We start from the raw sequence: 17,908 nt of genomic DNA on the forward strand, positions 1-17,908 counted from the left end.
TCCAGTCCCAGCATTGGGCAGAGGCAGAAAAAGAAGAGAAAAACAAGGGAAACAGCTTTACCATTTTTTTTCATCTTGTGACCAAACGAACAGCAAGAACCACAACCACCAGCACCACCACAATAAAAATGGACGTGTTGCAGCACCGTAGTCTCGTTAGCCTGTTGACAGCAGTAAGTGAAGGTTGCAGAGGTTTGACCACAAGCCCTCGGGGAGGGATCGAAGCATTTGAGGACCGCCAGCAGGCAGTGAGCCGGCTGTGCCCGCGGGCTCTCTGGCCGACCGGGCACCTCTGACCCCACCGGACCATGTCTCCTGGCACTTGCTGTTTGCAGCAAACCTGCCTCGAAGGGCACCGGGCGTCCCCGAGGGGCACCCCTGAGGCCGCCCCTTTGCCTGGCGGCCCCGAGGCCCGGCTGCCGCCGCACGGGGGGCATCCAGCTGTTGCCAACAGCTGTGTGTCAGCCCCGGCCGCGCCGCGGCCGAGCGCGGGGTCCGCCCCGCCGGCGTCCCCGCCCCTGCGAGGAGGAGGAGGAGGAACCGAGAGTGACCGACCCGGTGGCTTTTAGGGGGGAGGCCACTCAGTTGTTAGAGCCCAGGCCCTGCACTCCTCTTCCAGCTGCTGTTTCTGCTCGTTTCCAGCACTACGGCCGCCAGGCTGGCTGCTGCCCGGCCTCCCCTCCTCCTTTTGCCGGTACCTACCTCAAAACCGCCCGAGGCTGCGAGGCTCCGCTCTTGAAGGAGGAGGAAGCTGGGTCTGCAAAGGCAGAAGGGAATTGCATTGTAGCTGGGTGGCGGGGGGAAAACGGGGGGCGGGGGAAGAGAGGAGAGAGAAAAAAAATTAAAAGGAAAAAAGGAGCGGGGCTGAGTCTGGAAGCGGGTCTCGCCGCCCAGGACCCGCACGCCCCGGCCGCCACGCGTGGGTGCAGATCGCGGCGCGCAGGGCCGGGCTGAAGATGCACACGACGCAGAAGGACACCACTTACACCAAGATCTTCGTCGGGGGCTTGCCCTACCACACCACCGACTCCAGCCTGCGCAAGTACTTCGAGGTCTTCGGGGACATCGAGGAGGCGGTGGTCATCACCGACCGGCAGACGGGCAAGTCCCGGGGATACGGCTTTGTAAGTGCCGGGGCGCGGGGCAGGGCGGTGGGCGGCTGCGGGGGGGCATCGCGGGGAAACTTCCGCGGGGGCCGCTGTGAGAGCTCGGGGGCCGGGAGGGGCTACCGAGCGTCCGGCTTTTTGCTTTTCTCTCTTTTTTTTTTCCCCCTTTTTATTTTTCTCTCTCCCTGCTGGGGAGTTTGGATAGAGGCGGAGGGGGTGGGGGGGGAATTACTGAATAAGGAGATTGAGGGGGGGAATTACCCAATTCCTCGCACACCGCCGGCGCGCCTGTTGCTCGCTGATACGGCCGCTGCGGGGTTTATCTGCCGGCGGCCGAGCTCGGCCCGCGCCCTCCGCCCTGCGCCCGCCGCGGCTGCCGGCGCCCTGCTCCGTTCGGCGGGCGGGCCGGGGCCGGGGTCCGGCCGAGGGCCCCTCGGCGCCACCCGCGGGTACGGCCGGGTCGCTGCTGTGGGCGGGAGGCTTCCCCTTCCCTGCCGAAAGGGATCTAATGCGCGGCATCGCCCGTTAAGGTCACCATGGCTGACAGAGCTGCTGCTGAAAGGGCTTGTAAGGACCCCAACCCCATCATCGATGGCAGGAAAGCCAACGTGAACCTGGCGTACCTGGGTGCCAAGCCGCGGATAATGCAGCCAGGTGAGGAAGCAGCCCTGAATGGCTTTTCTCTCCGTACCTCAGGTTTCTGAAGAGAGTAAAACTTCAAAAAAAGGTAGTGCTGCCCTCCACCTTCCTGAAGTACACGCACAGTTAGGCGTGCTTTGGGTTTGATGTTTAAATGCAGCATGTAGTAATTTTCTGGCTATTTTGCACATGTGCCTTATTTAAAAAAAAAAAAAAAAGCGATCAAAGATAAAATATCTGGAGTTCCCCAGGAAGACTTCCACAGCTCAAACACTTCATTGGTTATTCCTGCTGCTGGGAATGTGGTGGCGCTGACCATTTACAGTATCGTTGCAGGGTAAGATTGGCCTAAGAGTGAATCGCTTCCAATGTGTGCGGTCTTATTACTACAAACAATGTCTTAATACAAACTTCTCAAGCAAATGGGAGCTATTATGCAGATTTTAAAATGAAATGGCTTTTCCTGAGACCACATCTGAGACAATCTGATGTCCTAGCCACTTCCCAGACTGCTGCTTTGCAGCAAGAGTGAGAGGAGCATGGAGTGTGTGCACATTTGTGCTCTAAAGGAGGTCATTCTGAATTTCCCCGTGTTTAGCCTGATGAACACTTGTGCGAGTAATTAACTGCCCGCCAAGGAAAGACAGGGTTTACACTAGGGTGTCTGGAGAACAGAAATGAAGTTGGGATTTGACCCCCTGTGCTAAGTCCTGATGAGTAGGGGTGACTTAAATCTTTAAGTCTGTAGAAATTACACAAATACACCAATGAATGGAAAGTACCACACAGTCATTCAGATGTTAAAGTTAGGGATCCAAATGGTGCACCATGTAAAATGTGAACAAAAACTCTGTACTTGTTTAGAAAAAGTCATTTTCCTAAACATCTCTACAAAAGCGTGTGCTTTACTGGCTTAAGTTCTGTGTGTGTGTGTATGGACTGTTATATTTTACTTTCTAAGTTTTGGTTCTACAGCCTTTTAGCTGTTGTTACTGCAGGCTGTTAGTAAAGGCTCTTACTCTGCGTTTTTTTGTGTGTGTGTGTATACATATAGCATAAATAAGTGGCCAAAAAACACCCATACAGAGAATGCGATGTGTTTTTGTTGGTAGGTTTTGCCTTTGGTGTCCAGCAGCTTCATCCCGCTCTCATACAGAGGCCTTTCGGGTAAGTCTCAATGGGACCTCAAACAGGGGAGGAAAAAAAAATCTTTTTTTAAAAAAAAAGGAAAGAAAAAGTATGATTGTTGAAGGCCTCTTGCAATAGCATCCTTAATGCTGGCCAGCAATGCTGAAGCTCTCAGATTTATAAATGTATACTCATAAATGCGCTCACCTTGTCGGTCATGTTCTAAATGCCGCAGCTGAGTCAAGTTGTGTGGGACGTGGCCCTTCCGACTAAGCACTCCAGTCCCACATGACCCTATGATAAAACAAGGAGGTATGACTTGATGCAAGATTGCTGTGCCCCATTTCTCTTTTTTCAGCTTGACTCAATGTTATTTATCTCTTTCTAATCTGACAGGGATCGTTTACAGTTAAGATAACTGATCAGAAGGATATGATGATAAGAGGTGGAATAGTTCTGTTTGGAATTAAACTCTGTAACCAGTAGACTCAAACACAAACAAGCTAAAATGGTGATTAACGATGCATGTATGTTTTTTCATATAGTCAATAGACCTCCGTGTGCTTTTTTTTTATTTATTACAGTAATGAAGTGGTGTTGATAGCTAAACTGTGTGCTTTTATTTAATTGAAAGAGCTGTAGTGAAAGTTTTTTGGGGGGGATCTTTTTTAATTTTGGTTTTGTTGTTGAGGAGTGACTTTGCCATGGGGAGCAAAGGGCCTTTTTTTTCCTTGCTTTCAAGCTGTAGCCTGTGACTTTTTTAACCATATTTTGTAGTGAGTGCTAAATTGTGTGACTTCTTGATTTTTAAGTAAATCAACATATTGCTTGCATGTTCATAATTTTTGGGAGGTTTGTTCTTGGGAAGGGTGTGGATCTCCTTATTAACGATGTGCGTCCATTTGGGCTTTCTAATTTGAGGGGATTTTTTCTTCAATCTGTCTTTTATATGTAGTGCATTTCTCCTGAATTTGAGTATAAACTATTCCTAAGTGGATCTAACTCTTGCTTTTTATAGGCATATCATTAGGAGTTGAAGTCTGCTTTAAGCTTTCCGTAGCGCCACTTCACTAATGCACAGTGACTGAGAAACTCATTGCAAAATAGTGCCTTTTGCTAATTAATGCATAAGCTAACAATTAAGTAGGGAAAATGTGTCATATATGTATTTTGTTTATTTGGTTAGAATGGCTTTAGAATATCATACTTACCTGTTATTTAAGCAACAACAGCTTCTCAGTAATTTGATTTGTCAGAATGGAAGGAAAAAACAGTTCCTATCCTGAAAATGACAGGAAAAAGTTTTTCCTAGAAACTTCATTTTAAAAGAGCATGCTGATTCTTCCAAGAGTGGGGAGGCTGTAAAAACTGTCTTTTTTTTTTTTTACCTTGTTATGATTATCCTCTACTGTATTTTGCTTGCTTCTTTGAAGTGTGAGATGACAGTGGGTATGCAGTGATCAGTTTATGATGCCTGCACTAAGGTAGGCAGGAGGCAGAACACCTCCTCTCCAGAGCTGTTAAAACACTTGTTGGAAAGGGAACTACTGAATTGTGCAGGGATCAGCTGTGGAGAGACTGAGTATTTGCTGAGCACAACAGAAAGGGAGGATCTGTGGCAGTCCCTTGCTTAAAGGACTCTGCAAATGTAGGAGTCTTTCTTGCTTTCCTTACCCAAAGCCAACAATAGATGACATAAACCATATTTAAGTCAGGGAAATCCTTCCAGCAAGCTGAATAAGGTTAGATTTCTAATGCATTGCACATAAATCTGAAAGAATGTTGGTCACAGAGTCATGTATATATGAAATTGGTAATTTTTCATTCATCCTTGGCCTGTTGCATTTCTTTTACTATGTGTAAACAACAGAGATTACCAATCCTTCTTCCTCCTCAGAATTTCCAGTGACCTGTACCTTTATCTAAAGTATGTAGTTCAGATTAAGGAGAACAGCATTCATTAGGATGAATGAACATGTTCATTCACTTCATTGAAAGTAAGAGGAGATGTTTCAGCACTTATTTGAATCTCCTTCTGTTGAAGAGTTCACTTTTGCTGTGCAGTTTGCATTGAAATACATGGTCACCCTAAAGCCTTTTTTCTTCCTGTGCAGTTGCACTTTGGAAGTACACTTCCTTAATACGCTGTGTGAAACAGGCTTTAGTGGTGATTCAGTGCCAATACTCAGCTAATCCATACACAAAAGCTTCAGATGTTTTGTGGTTGAGTTTTGGGTTTTTTCCCTAACAGTGCAAATTAGTGAGGTGCTGACATATTTTGGTATGGTTAGCTGTGTTTTAGAATCACAGAATCATAGAACAGCCTGGGTTGGAAGGGACCTTACAGATCATATTGTTCCAACCCCTGCCATGGACAAGGACACCTTTCCCTAGACCATGTTGCTCAGAGCTCCATCCAGCCTGGCCTTGAACACTCTCAGAGACGGGGCATCCACAACATAAGGTTTCACATCTATCAAATAATAAACTTAAAATAATTTGATTATGTTACATTACTTTTACTGAGAAGATGCAGAAGTTCAATATTCTGACTTAAGTACAACACAGTTGTGGTGGAGGGAGACAGAAACTAGATTAGCTTCAACGCATGATACATTTAAAATGCAGGGAATTTTTTTTTATTCAGTGCTGCAGAATAACATTTCTTCCTGCTCTTTACATTCAGCATCTATCTTATGGTGATGTGTTTCGTTGAAAGCTATTTGATCACAGAATTGGTTATTTATACAGCTTTGTTTTCAGGATTGTTTATAAAATACTATCCCTGAATTCAACAGGAATTTATGGAGGGGGAAGATGACTTTGCTTCCCAAGATAGCTTTTCGTATTTTGCTGATGTAATTTTTACTTTAATATTGGTGGGAAAATTCAAGGTTATTCAGAGGTACTGCTGAAGGACATAACTGGTGTGGAGATTTTTTTATTTTCTGTCTAAAACCTGTACTTATATCAAAATGAAAACATACCCATTGTTTTCAGTAAGACCAGAGTTAAATCCAAAGTTATTAAGCCCATTATCAAACAGTTAGCTGATACAACATGCTTGATATCTTCCAAGATTTAGGCAAATCTGCCTTTCTTAAGAGAGAAGGAAAATCCCCCTCTTGAGTTTTTGATTAAAAGATCTGTATAATACTAGACTACAGATAGTCTGAAAAGAGGGAATGAAGCTGGAACAGTCAGCAGTTAGCCTGCTGTTACGTCCTCTTAGTGGTTATCAGATAAAAGGAAACATAGTAAGGGTCTTGTATGTTTAATGTTTATGCAACCTATTTCTCTTAAAAGGAGAGCTGTTCATTGGTGAAAATCTGCTCTTTAACTATGCTTACAAAAGCAAACAATGCCATGCAAGGGCCAAAGCAAAACATTTTTTTTGAAGTTGAATATCTAGTTTTTTTGAGAATGTAATGCTGAGAGTTAAAGATGCACTACTCCTGCTGAATTTCTATATGCCACAGCTCTCTGCATTAATCTCAAAAGTCTTCTTTCGTTTGAAATTATTGTTCACTTTATTGTTGCCTATAGGATTATTCTTGAGGTCTTTAGTTAAACATAAATCTTCTGTTACAACAACAAAGAAAGTCTTAAGGCATGTGGCAGGGATGTAGGTCATTGAATTTTGAGTATCTCAAAGCTACAGTTACTGCTAAAGTTAAATACGGCTTCTATTTTCCTTTATTGCAAAAGCATAAAACAGTAAATACACGTTCCAAAATAAAAACTACTGCCAGGAAAGAGAGCTTAAATCCTGTCAATTTCTCACACTATCACTCTGAAAAGTAAAGCAGCAGCTTTTATTTAAAATGAAGGACACTAAGGATTTCTAGTGTAACTGGGAATTGCTTTTTCAGCTTTTGACCTGGCAGAGCATGAAAAGCAGTTGGGTTCTGAATGGCTGAGATCTTCGTGTCCTGGCCTCTGCAGTAGGTAGAAATTTACTTTGGCCATATAAAGCCATTTTACTTGACTGAAAACAGTTGTAGCATGACAGATGATCAAAAATAGCCCCACTGCAGCTTATGCTGTCAATCATCATGTGTTAAATGGCATGGTGGAGAGGAGCCTGCACAGGGTTTATGTTTATTGTAGGGTAAGATGTAGCAAACAGATAATGTTTCATAACTTCACCACCTGTTAGTTTCTTGGCTTAAATAAACCAAGTCACAAGAGCTTAAGTAGAAGCACATGTATCTTTCTGTCTTTTTCAAGGATATGGCCGAGTATCCAAGTGTCTTCAGAAAATCTTAGTAACATCAGTTCAAGGCAACACAAGCAGCCTGAAAAGCTTTCTTATTGTCTCTTCTGTTAGAATTACTCTCTTCCATAAGTGCTGAATGTAAAGATTGCTTTGATGTGGTGTTAAATGGACTCTTCGTGATGCAAAAGAGGCTCTCTGTGACTTCAGATTTGTTTTTATACTTCTTTCCCTAAACGCTTAAGAAATATGGTGTAATGTTTATTAGAATTGTACTTGGTTGGTGACCAATACAAAATGCTTGCTTATGCTCATCCATATGGAGAGCTCAGGTAATGATGTGTATTTAAATGCACAGAGCCAGCTTAAGTATGCTTCAAATGCACTTCTGGCTAATCACTTCATAAATTAGGTGAGTGTTAAAAACCCAACTTACGGTTTCGTTTTATGTTTTCTTTCCCTTCCCAATCCCTCCCTATTTGTCACTATTTTTTTTCCCCTTCCCACAATAGGAAATGAATTTCATTTACATGTTGGGTTTTTATGATTGTGGTGTTCATGTCTTAAACATGGCAACTGAACATTTCTCTCTGCTAATACTCCTATTCAAGCAACTGAGCTCTTTTTTTTCTGAAAAAGAAAACTAAGCTGTTTTAAAGTCTATCACTTATTTTAAACTACGTTTTGCTATGATTCCAGTTGACAGTGTCCTCTCTGATTGCAAATGTTTTCCTTGTTGACCCCTTAAGTACATCTTAAAGCTGTTTTAAAAATGAAACAAAAAATCCCCCAACAAACCTTTCCATGAAATCTTGAATTTGGAGAATAGAAGACACTTTTTACTACTACAGTTTTCATCTGTGCCTAAAGTGTGTTCAAATGTTGGTGCAGTCTTTAGAGGTGTCTGTAAAGGTAAAGAAAGTTCAGTATGAAATAGCAGTGAATCTGTACAAGAAGTTTTTCATGCATTTATAGAGATTCACTGGCTGGGAAGGAGTTGCATATATGAAGGACTTCTCTTTGGAAATCCAGATGCAAGACAGGGTTATGAATGTAAAAGTATTTTTTTAAATCATAATATAAAATCCAACCATGAGATTAACGTGTATGTACACTTGTGTGCTAAGACAAAGATATGACCAGTTTTTAAAACTAAAGGGCTAAGTAAACAAGCCAAGAAAGCAAATTATGTGACTTGGACAAGATAGGAAAGTGTTTACTGATGTATTCAGAATGGTTCTTTCTTAAACTGTAAATTTGTGGTTTTTTTGCTTTTGTTAAGCACCAGATCTATTTAGACTTAATCTTATGCCCACCTCCCAAAAAACTCTATGCTGTATGTCTTGCATAGAAATAAACAAGCTGGCACAAAACAGGACATCAGTGACCTGATAATCAAACAGGTTTGACTCTTGTGTCCTTACGAACTTTTATAAAAGTGTGATGCACATGTACTTAGGAGTCACTGTTATGGATTTTAATAGCATCTATGTAGCTTCCCCTCAATGGCCTCTTGTGACGGAGTGAGCTGCACTATCGTTCGTTTGGAAAGTGTGATTCTTGCTGTGTTTACCACACTTGTGAACTCTATTTAAACTCCTTTGTCGCCTGTGTTGGTTTTTTTCTTATTTTTAATAAGGGTGACTGAGGTTGCAGAGAAATTAATGTGTGCTGAGTCTGCATAGCAACTTAAGTAGGGTTGCCACAATACACTCTTAACACGCCTCCCTGGGAAGACTTGACATAAAGTCAGAGTTCAATAATTTTGTTGCCTTATTGGCTGTTGTCGAACTCATTACAGTGATGCTGTCAAACTGCTCAGTTACTAATAATAAAAGTACTGCAGGAAGTAATTTTACTAAGAGTAAAATAGTTAAGGGAGAAGAGGGGTAATAAAAACGACTTACAGGTGATTTGAAAAACAAGTTCTGCAATTTTCCAGATGGAATAATCAAGCTTAGTCCTTCAGAATTGTCTTAAAACAGACATCAGTAATGCTGGTACTTTGAATGGCCTTAAAGATAATATCCTCAAGGAACACTGAACACCCCGGCTTAACTCAGCTACAACGCTGTGCTTTGGAGCGATGCATCTCTTCGGGCCAGTGAACTGATAATTGGTCCATTGAGTCAAGTTATTGTGGCAACCCTATGCACATAACAACAACTAAATTGAGTTTGTTTTAGTTCGGAGTATGGATATGACACTTAGGCGCTGACTCGCGTACCGACTCTAACTCCCTCTCCCATCTTTCAACAGGATACCCGCTCACTATGTCTATCCACAGGCTTTTGTGCAGCCCGGAGTGGTAATTCCCCACGTGCAGCCCGCGGCGGCCGCTGCTTCCACCACGCCCTACATCGACTACACCGGCGCGGCGTACGCGCAGTACTCGGCGGCGGCGGCGGCCGCCTATGAGCAGTACCCGTACGCCGCCTCCCCGGCCGCCGCCGCCGGCTACGTGGCGGCCGGGGGCTACGGCTACGCCGTGCAGCAGCCCCTGACCGCAGCAGCGCCCGGCACGGCCGCGGCGGCCGCGGCGGCGTTCGGCCAGTACCAGCCCCAACAGCTGCAGGCAGACCGCATGCAATAGCAGATGGACTCCCGAAGGAAGCTCGCCAGCTCTCTCTTCCTCTTCTCGGCCTTCCAGTAGAAGTAGTTAACAGAGACAATTCGTAGTAACTAAGGAGCTTTAAGGAAAGCGATGCTATTGCGAAACTAAAGATTTTTATTCCGCTGTCTTCATACAGTATGCATCCAAATCTTGTTGTTAGAGGGGAAGGGTAGTGCGGCATGTTTAGTTTCAAGTATCAAGCCAGAAGAAAATGGGGGGAAAAATACTGTACTGTCATGAAAGAGTGGCAGGAGTAGCAATGGGACTTCATCTTTTCAAATGAACAAAAAAGAACCAAAAAAAAAGCAAAGATGTACTTTCTACAGTATCAGGGAAGCAAAACTGCCTTTTATAAGTAAGAAAATGGTATCTGAAAAGTTTGAACCAGGGAAAAAACTTGAGTCAGCAATATGTAACCTTTAACCATTTAAGAGGAAATGAGCTTAAAGCACTGATTGTCCTTTCTAGCTTTCAGAAGTTGTCTTTGTGAGACAGGACCTTGTCACTGTCTCACTGACGGGCACCGAACAACCCAAGGAAGATAGCCGGCTGGTAAGATGGCGGACAGGCACCAAAGTTATTTTCTTCTCTGTCCTCTGGATGAGTGGAACTATGGAGCAAGTGATGTGGAAGTAAGGGGTGCAACAGCTGTAGAGACAATCAATAACACAGACAGTTCTGGACAGAACACATCACTTGTGCTCATGTGATGAGCTTGTCACATCCTAATCCCTCGCCCCATCCCGTTTCACTTTTGGGAAACTTTAACTGCTGGTGTCAGCTATTCTGATTCTAAAATAGGATCAGCCCTTTACTACAACAGCCTTCTCTTTCTATTTATTGCATCTATTCGTAACTTGTGAATAAAGGCAGGAAGAAGCCTAATTAATTAAAACCTTTTAAGAACTGTTTTAAGGGAATTTTCTTTTCTGAAACCATTTGTACAATTTTAATATCTATTTCAGGATTATATTTAAAGTATTTATTAGCAAACATACAGTACACAAGGCAACTTTTTGTTACCAAGACTGCAGTTCCTGAAGGGTTAATGGTATGTGATTTATACTGTGCCTTAATTGTTATGCTATTTAAAAAGAAATATTTATTTTGAAAGTTTTACTATGCTGCGCTCTAAAGAAAGCGACTTTAGATGTGACACTGTAAAATTATGTATTCATCTCATGGTATAAATTATTTAGTAGGCTTAGATGTAGCATATTAAATATTAACCTAATTAACTAAGGATGTTGACTTGGATTTATTTAAATTCAGTATGTGCACTGTATGAGGGTACTCTTAAATTAACACTTTTTTAGGTTTTTACATAAAATATTGCTAGTTCATTCTTTTTCCCTCTACTAGTTATTCATGTAGACCTCTCAAATACATTAGTGCCGTTTTCTCACTCATCTGTACGTAGACTGACTATTTTTCCCTTTGCTAGAAAATGCTGCTTTACATTGTCCTGTGAAGCTACAATACTTGCAATTTTTATTCTTGACCGAAATGGAATTTAATATTTTACACTGTATTGGATTTTTTTATACTTGAACAATTTCATACAAGGGAAGACAGGATAGCATTTTTATGGACTTTATCCAATGTCACTGGATTTATTTGAAGTATTCTGAATACTAGCCAGTGTTACAATGTAGACATGACTCTCCTGTGCATATTATTTATTCAGTATGTATATTGCTTTACAACATTTCAGATCTCTTAATCTATTCACTCGTATTAAAACAATAAAAAAAAATGTTGTCTCATCCTGTCTAGTGTTGTTCTTGCCCAAATTGTCTTAGATCTTGTTTAGTTAAAACTAGAGGGGAAATCTTTTATATAGTTTTCCTGGTCTGTTGCATGAATAGCAGCATGTAAACTGACTTCAAATACACAGATTGATGGGAACTGTATTACATAGAGGAGATTCTGTTGAGGAGATGGAGACGATCCATTTGAGGTTTGTCATAAAGTAATTCAGAATGGAAGGGACTTTGGAAGGTCTGAGGTCCCTTATGTCTTTGTCCAGTCAGGTCTTTAAAAATCCCCATGTGGAGACTGCACAACACTGGGTATTCTATTCCACTACCTAATTATTCCCGTTGTGTCATTTTTTTTCTCCCTTCTATCTAACCAGCACCTCCCCTGCTGGTTACAGCCCTAGTCTCATTGTTTGGCAGAAAGCCCAGCCCTATCTTCTTGGTAATCTTCTGTTAGGAACTGGAAAATTGCTGTTCTCTTCCATAGGCTGAACAAACCTCAATACCTCACCCTCTCCTCACAATTCTTATGCTTCAACCTCCGGCCATCCTGCTGACCCTTCAGTGGAGTCGTTCCAAGTCTGCCAGCAGCTGTCATGTACTGGGAGTCTCTAGACTGGACCCACTATGCCAGCTGTGGTCTAATGAGTGCTGAGTAAAATGGAATAATCAATCTCCTTGATCTGCCATCTGTGCTCCTGTTGATACAGTCTGATGCACTTTCACTGCTGCCAGAATTTACCACTGACTCCTGTGCAGCATGCCCCAAGCCTCCCATGTCCTTTTCAGTAAAGCAGCTAACCAAGCTGTGGGAGTTAGTCCACCTGAGATAAGGAGTGCTCTGTTTGTCCTGACAGAACTTCATGATGTTCCTGTTTGTCTAGTCCTCTGGTAAGTATAGATCCCCCTGAATGGCAGGCCTGGTCTCTTGCATGTCAAGTACACCCCCCAGTAAGTATCATCAGTCTTCAGACCTCACTATACTGCATCCCATCTCTTCCTCCAAGCCATTCATAAAAGTATCAGACCAGCCAGCTCCTGAAGAAACTCCACTGTAACCAGCGGAGACAGAGCATAAACCCTTTTGACTAATGATTCAGTTAGTTTTTTTACCTAACTATCCATTTGAAATTGGATACAAGGATTCTGTGGGAGACTACATGGAAAGCCTTGCTAAACTCTAAAGGTAGACAACATTGTCTGCTTTCCCCTCTTTGACAGATGAAGTCACCTCATCACAAGAGACAATTAAGTTGATCTGGCGTGATTTACCTTGTAAATTCATGCTGGCTGTTCCAAATCACCATATTCTCCTTCCTGTGCCTGGAAACTTCTGCCAAGATGGCTCCATGGTTCCATGATTGTTCAGTATTTCCCTAGATTGTCCTGCATGACCTTTTTCTGAAGATAGGTGCATCATCTGCTTTTCTGCAGTCTCAGAAGACGTCTCCAGTCTCCATGACCTTTCAGTGACGATAGCAAGCAGCCTCAGAATGATGGTGCAGCCCATCAAGTCTAATGGGTTTATGTGGACTGAGCTTCCTCAAGAGGTCCCTGAATCAATCTTCCACACGTGGCAGTTTTTGTCCTTGAACCCTTCCTACAAGCAAAGTGATGTTACTAAAAATCTGAAGGTCAGGACACCTTTTTTGCATACAGTAATTGAACTGGGAAGCAGTCAAGAAGCTGCTCAGATCCAGTTGGTGATGGATTTGTAATCTTTAGGACTACTTAACATTTCAGTCTCAGTCCAAGCCACTAATGACCAAAAGGAGTTACCACCTGATATCTGAAAGAAGGCTGTGTGAAATGCATGGCAGCATTAGACAGTTCTTTGGGGAATGGGGGGATGTTCATACAATCTTCATACTGAAATTCATCACTGCAGCTGTCACGCTTACTGTGACTTCAGCAGAAGCACAAGCTTGACTGCAGAATTTGAGCTGCTCTTTCATCCACAAAAAGGGTCTTTTTCATCTGCAAAAGAAGGGAGTAGTGAAATAGAAGGGATAGAAAAGATTTTTCCTGGTCTTGGGTCAGACTTCATTTCATCATGGACAATTATGAAACTCCAGAACTGGAACATTCACTAACATCCAGGCCTGATGCTGTCGTGGTTCTTTAACAAGTGTTTCAAGCCTGGCTGCTGAGAAGTGTTGCTGAACTGCCTTTTGCAATCTGACCTTAAGATCTTCGACCTGGCAGAGCACACTGTAGTGCTCTTTCTGCTAATAAGTGTGTAAACCCCCAGCAAGGAACTGAGCAGGAAACAATAAATGCCGTTTTCTACTCTGTTCCTCTATTTCCTTACCCTGGTCTTGCTCCAAGGGGCTTGCCTAGAAGACATGGTATGAAGTAGGAATCAAAGTCAGAAGTGCCTCTGAGAGAAAGGCTGAGCACACTGCTGGCACGCTAACCTTCTCTTTGATACAGGGTGAAGACAGCATCCTTTCCCTACTGATGCATGCCACTGACAATGTCCTTGGGTCTTCCCCTGCCTCTGCCTGGAGGTGACAGACACCCCCAGGGAGGGGTGTGAAGGGGAATGTTTGCTGCCCTGGAGGGGTCTATCTTGTGGTAAGCCACAATGGCAACAAAATAAAAGTTTATGACTCAGCTTATAAAGGTCAATTGCATGCTGGCTCTAACTTGACAGAATAAATAACATCAGCAAAAATGTAAATGTGTAAGCTCCACTAGCAAACTTAGCTTTCAGCACACAACTTGAACATTAATGCTTTCTTTTGATAAATGAGTAGCTGAACAGACCTTTGTACATAAAATACACCTCAGTAACACCTCACATACATGAAATGCCAACAGCTCACATTACCAGGACCAAAATAAAAAAAATGAGAAATAGCAGCACATAATTATTAAATATGTGAAGACTCAGAAAAAATGTTAGCATTTTACTTGAGAGATGGTATATATGCAAAAAGCTGCTCACAATAAAATTTCCAGTTGAGTTTCCAAAACCTTCAAGAGAGTTTCTATACCGAAAAGTGACCAGTGCTGAGTTTCTTGCAGAGGGAGGAAGAAGCTGAAACTAGGAAACATTGCTAAGGAATGTGTAGATCAAAAAAGGTGTAATACCTTGAAAGGTTACATTGATGACTTGGCTCCTACAATTGCAGTTTTCCCTAGTATAGTTATTTTCCTATTAACTAGTGAACATAACTTGGCATTGATAACTTCATTGATTCTACTTGTTCTTGGGTTTTTCAAACATGTAGAAGGACTATATTAGGATGAAAATAATGATGCAACCACTCAAAGCACCTCTTAGTCTTATTCATCAGATGCTTATCCATTTTAAACTGAGCAATTCCCTAGCTATGTTCAAACCCTTGTGAGAAAAATCATTCTATTTTGAACCTATGTATCGATTCTTAAGCACCTGCATATGTTTAAAAATAACATGGTTTTGTGTGAATTTACAAAATGCTTACTATGACTGATGATTGGGCTTTGGGGGTTTGCAGATACCTTTATCCCTCCAAAATGCAGTGTAAAATTATGAGAAAAAAAAAAAGATTGACGCAGTGTCAAAGAATAAAGAGAAAACTACAACTGTGACTGCATTCAGATGAGCATATAGAACAATTATGAGCTTTTCTCATCCTAAAGAAAACTAGCTCTGGAATGTTTCCCAGTTCCAGGTGCCAATTTTGTTGAGATAAGCCATGAACTTGGGCTAGCTTACACTATCATTATTTTTGACCTAAACAATCTGGGAATAGGGAGGAATCCACCAAAGTCTGTTTCATCACCAAGCATCTGAAAGTCAAAAGATGCTATCCAAATTAATTGGTTAGAGGTCTCTGACATACATATAATCCTCAGCTCAGTATCCTCATGTTAATCTTTGGACCAGACTTCGCTATGCCTCCTGCTTCTTCCCTGTTCTCTACATGTGGCTGTTGTGGATGATTTGTTCCCCACTCCTTTACAGTGCAAGGGCTCTTGCAGCTGCCCAATCACTTCCTTCTTAAGACTTAAACTAGGTAAAATAAGAAAACCCCATTGTCTTTCAGCTCAAAATTTACAAAATCTGGAAAAGTCTTTACAAAATAGCTCTTTTTATCTGCAACTCATCTTCTTCTGAATTTGATGACTCCATTTGAACCTGAGGAAAAGATGTCAAAATACCAAAACTGACAGAGCTGGGTCATAAGCAAAGCTCAGTGAATCCATCACCTCTCATTAGGCTGTTAAAAGAGTTTTTTCATTGCACTTGCAAGGACATGAATCAATCTTTACAACACACTTGAAGAACAGAACACATTTTTATCCAGAAATGCAGGTAAGGGATTTTGCCATCCTGTGAAAAACTTGGACATTTGTTGTTGTTGTTGATTATATTTTTTAGATTTGTAGTGATAACAAAAATAATCTAAAGTATAAAACCCTGAAGTAAACAAAATTGTTTCCCATAAGAGTAAAACTGGATAATTTAAAAAACATTTTATATTACCCCTCCCCATTTTTTAAAATAATAAATTGCTTAAAAGCAAAACATCCCTGCACTTAGAAGTAGAAGTAAGAAGAGTAGATTGTTTTTGTTTTTTCCTGACAAGAACCAGTAGAACTGAAAGGCTTTCCACAAACACACCACTGCATATTCCAGCTGCTACAAAGGCAAGGTTGATTACTTGCTCAAGGCTGTGGATACTATGATGTTGCCAAAAATTGGGATTCCCTGGCTACTTGTTCAAACTGCTGGAATTCATCTCCTAATTTGCTCACTAGTAATATTTCTGAATGAGGATAGTAATAATGGAAGTCTAGAGGAAAACCTTGTTTTCACTGGGGGTAGGTGGACAACTTAGGAATCACAGAAGGTTAGGTAAAGAATTTTAAGATCATCAAGTTTAACCATACTGCTTTATCCAGACAAGTAGGCACAGGGAAGAACAACCCAAGCATAACAAAGCTGAAGCACAAGACTTTTTTTTCATATAATGGCCAAAGCTTTTTTAAGTGACTGACACTCTCAATTAAAATGTAATTTCTTCATCGCAATAGCAATGAAGGACCTTAAAAGTGGCTGCTCTCTTTGTCCAGTATGCTCTTGCCCTAGCCTTGGAAGATGGTAAGTAGCACATTAGTGGAAAAAGGAATGTTCAAAATTTCTTTTTCAATATTTGGTTATGGAGTAGTGTGCATTCCTTTATATGAATTTATGTTATGAGCACTATTTAAGGAAAATCTGTTCTTCATTAACCAAGGCTTAGGCATCACAGTATGTAAGTTCATGCATCAATCCTTCTTGATTTTCATCAGTATTAGCTTTTTCTCCATTAGGGAATGCTTTATCAACTAAAATATTTTCTTCTTTTCTGTAAAGTGAATAATTTCACTAACCTAAGTGCCATCATCATTTATACTGGTTTTCATGTTAAGTGAGAATGAAGAGATCTCCAGGCTTTATTCTTCTGTAAATGTCACCAGTTCCGTGTACACTACTGTGTCTTGAAACTGGTTTTCCTCTGACCTTATCAAGAAGGGCTGTCTACTCTAACAACACCTGGGATCTTGCCAAAAGAAATCAGAATCTGAGATAGAGTTCTGAGAACAGCAGCTGAGTGTGAAAACAGAAGTGTGCCCACCAGCTTTCAGAGGGCTGCTGTCAGCAGGGAGCTGCCCCTGACGTGGCTGCAGCGCACTGAGCTGAGCGAGTGTCTGAGAAGGGCACATCACAGCTCAGAGGCTTTCTTTGCCTGCATGCATCAGCTTAGCTTAGCAAAGGCCAGTCAAAGGGCAAAGAAAGCAGCTCTGTAGTGTCTTTCTGGGGAAGAAGGTCTTGGTGCCCACTAGAACTTCAAGAATGAAGCTGGCTTCAAAGATCTTGTGTCTTGTCTTCAATATAATTTAAAAAACTGTACAGAGTGCCTTAGCCAGATCCCGACAACAGCAGTGGTGCTTGCCAGCAGTTCTCTAAGAATACAGGTTGGCAGAGATACAAACAGTGTGTGGAGGAGCCTCAAGGAATCTGGCTTTCCTAAATGCAGGGAATGGCAGTATTAGGCAGAAGCAGGCGCTGTCTCTATTACATTTAAGATACAGTTTGTTTGAAATGTGGCTGCTCTATATTAATGACCCCTTGTTTCAGCAGGACAGCTGGGATGCTGACTGCCACAGCCATTGCTGCAGAGAGAACAGAATAGCAAGCTTTAGGCACAATCAAATGAGCTTAATATCCAGCCAGGGCCCAGACTGAAAACAGAATGCATGAATGTGCCCTGAGAGAACTGCAGGAGACCAGAAAGTTTTGCTCCAAAGGGGTAAAAACTAGTCTGCTTGGTAGTGGTAAAAGTACAAGTAATTGCAAACATTAAAAGAGTTTACTGGATTCTCAACATTTATTGTGGTGTTTAATGCAATTATGAATATGGTATGACTGTCTGGAGATCTAAAACTGGATGAGAACAAGGGCAGTTAC

At 41.9% G+C, this 17,908-nt stretch overlaps 3 protein-coding genes across 9 annotated transcripts in view; 1 reads left to right on the top strand and 2 right to left on the bottom strand.

The window, feature by feature from the left end:
• The window catches only part of ATXN1 (ataxin 1), a 371,677-nt gene extending 370,869 nt beyond the window's left edge, over positions 1 to 808 (bottom strand). For both annotated transcript variants that reach the window (XM_077180537.1, XM_077180468.1), the window contains exon 1: positions 703 to 808. The gene's annotated coding sequence lies outside the window, so the exon portion shown is untranslated. The remainder of the gene's footprint in view (positions 1 to 702) is intronic.
• On the bottom strand, positions 704 to 1,657 carry LOC143694403 (uncharacterized). The gene is made up of 2 exons (XM_077180592.1): positions 1,368 to 1,657; positions 704 to 757 (listed from the first exon to the last, which is right to left on the bottom strand). The coding sequence occupies exons 1-2, from the start codon at positions 1,623 to 1,625 to the stop codon at positions 704 to 706; spliced, it is 312 nt and encodes a 103-aa protein (XP_077036707.1). The 5' UTR covers positions 1,626 to 1,657.
• Positions 957 to 11,469, top strand: RBM24 (RNA binding motif protein 24). Of its 6 annotated transcripts, XM_054643267.2 has the most exons (6): positions 957 to 1,124; positions 1,637 to 1,760; positions 1,965 to 2,082; positions 2,858 to 2,912; positions 3,270 to 3,400; positions 9,349 to 9,439. In XM_054643267.2, exons 1-5 carry the CDS (start codon positions 957 to 959, stop codon positions 3,357 to 3,359), a joined length of 555 nt encoding a protein of 184 aa, XP_054499242.1. In that variant the 3' UTR covers positions 3,360 to 3,400; positions 9,349 to 9,439. The 6 variants fall into 6 exon arrangements, with proteins under 6 accessions (XP_054499242.1, XP_054499203.1, XP_054499213.1 ...); XM_054643228.2 differs by lacking the exon at positions 3,270 to 3,400 and having other exon boundaries at positions 9,377 to 11,469; XM_054643238.2 differs by lacking the exon at positions 3,270 to 3,400 and having other exon boundaries at positions 2,001 to 2,082; positions 9,377 to 11,469.
• The last annotated feature ends 6,439 nt before the right edge of the window (positions 11,470 to 17,908 follow it).

Source organism: Agelaius phoeniceus, chromosome 1 (assembly GCF_051311805.1).
Source record: "Agelaius phoeniceus isolate bAgePho1 chromosome 1, bAgePho1.hap1, whole genome shotgun sequence".
Taxonomy (NCBI): domain Eukaryota; kingdom Metazoa; phylum Chordata; class Aves; order Passeriformes; family Icteridae; genus Agelaius; species Agelaius phoeniceus.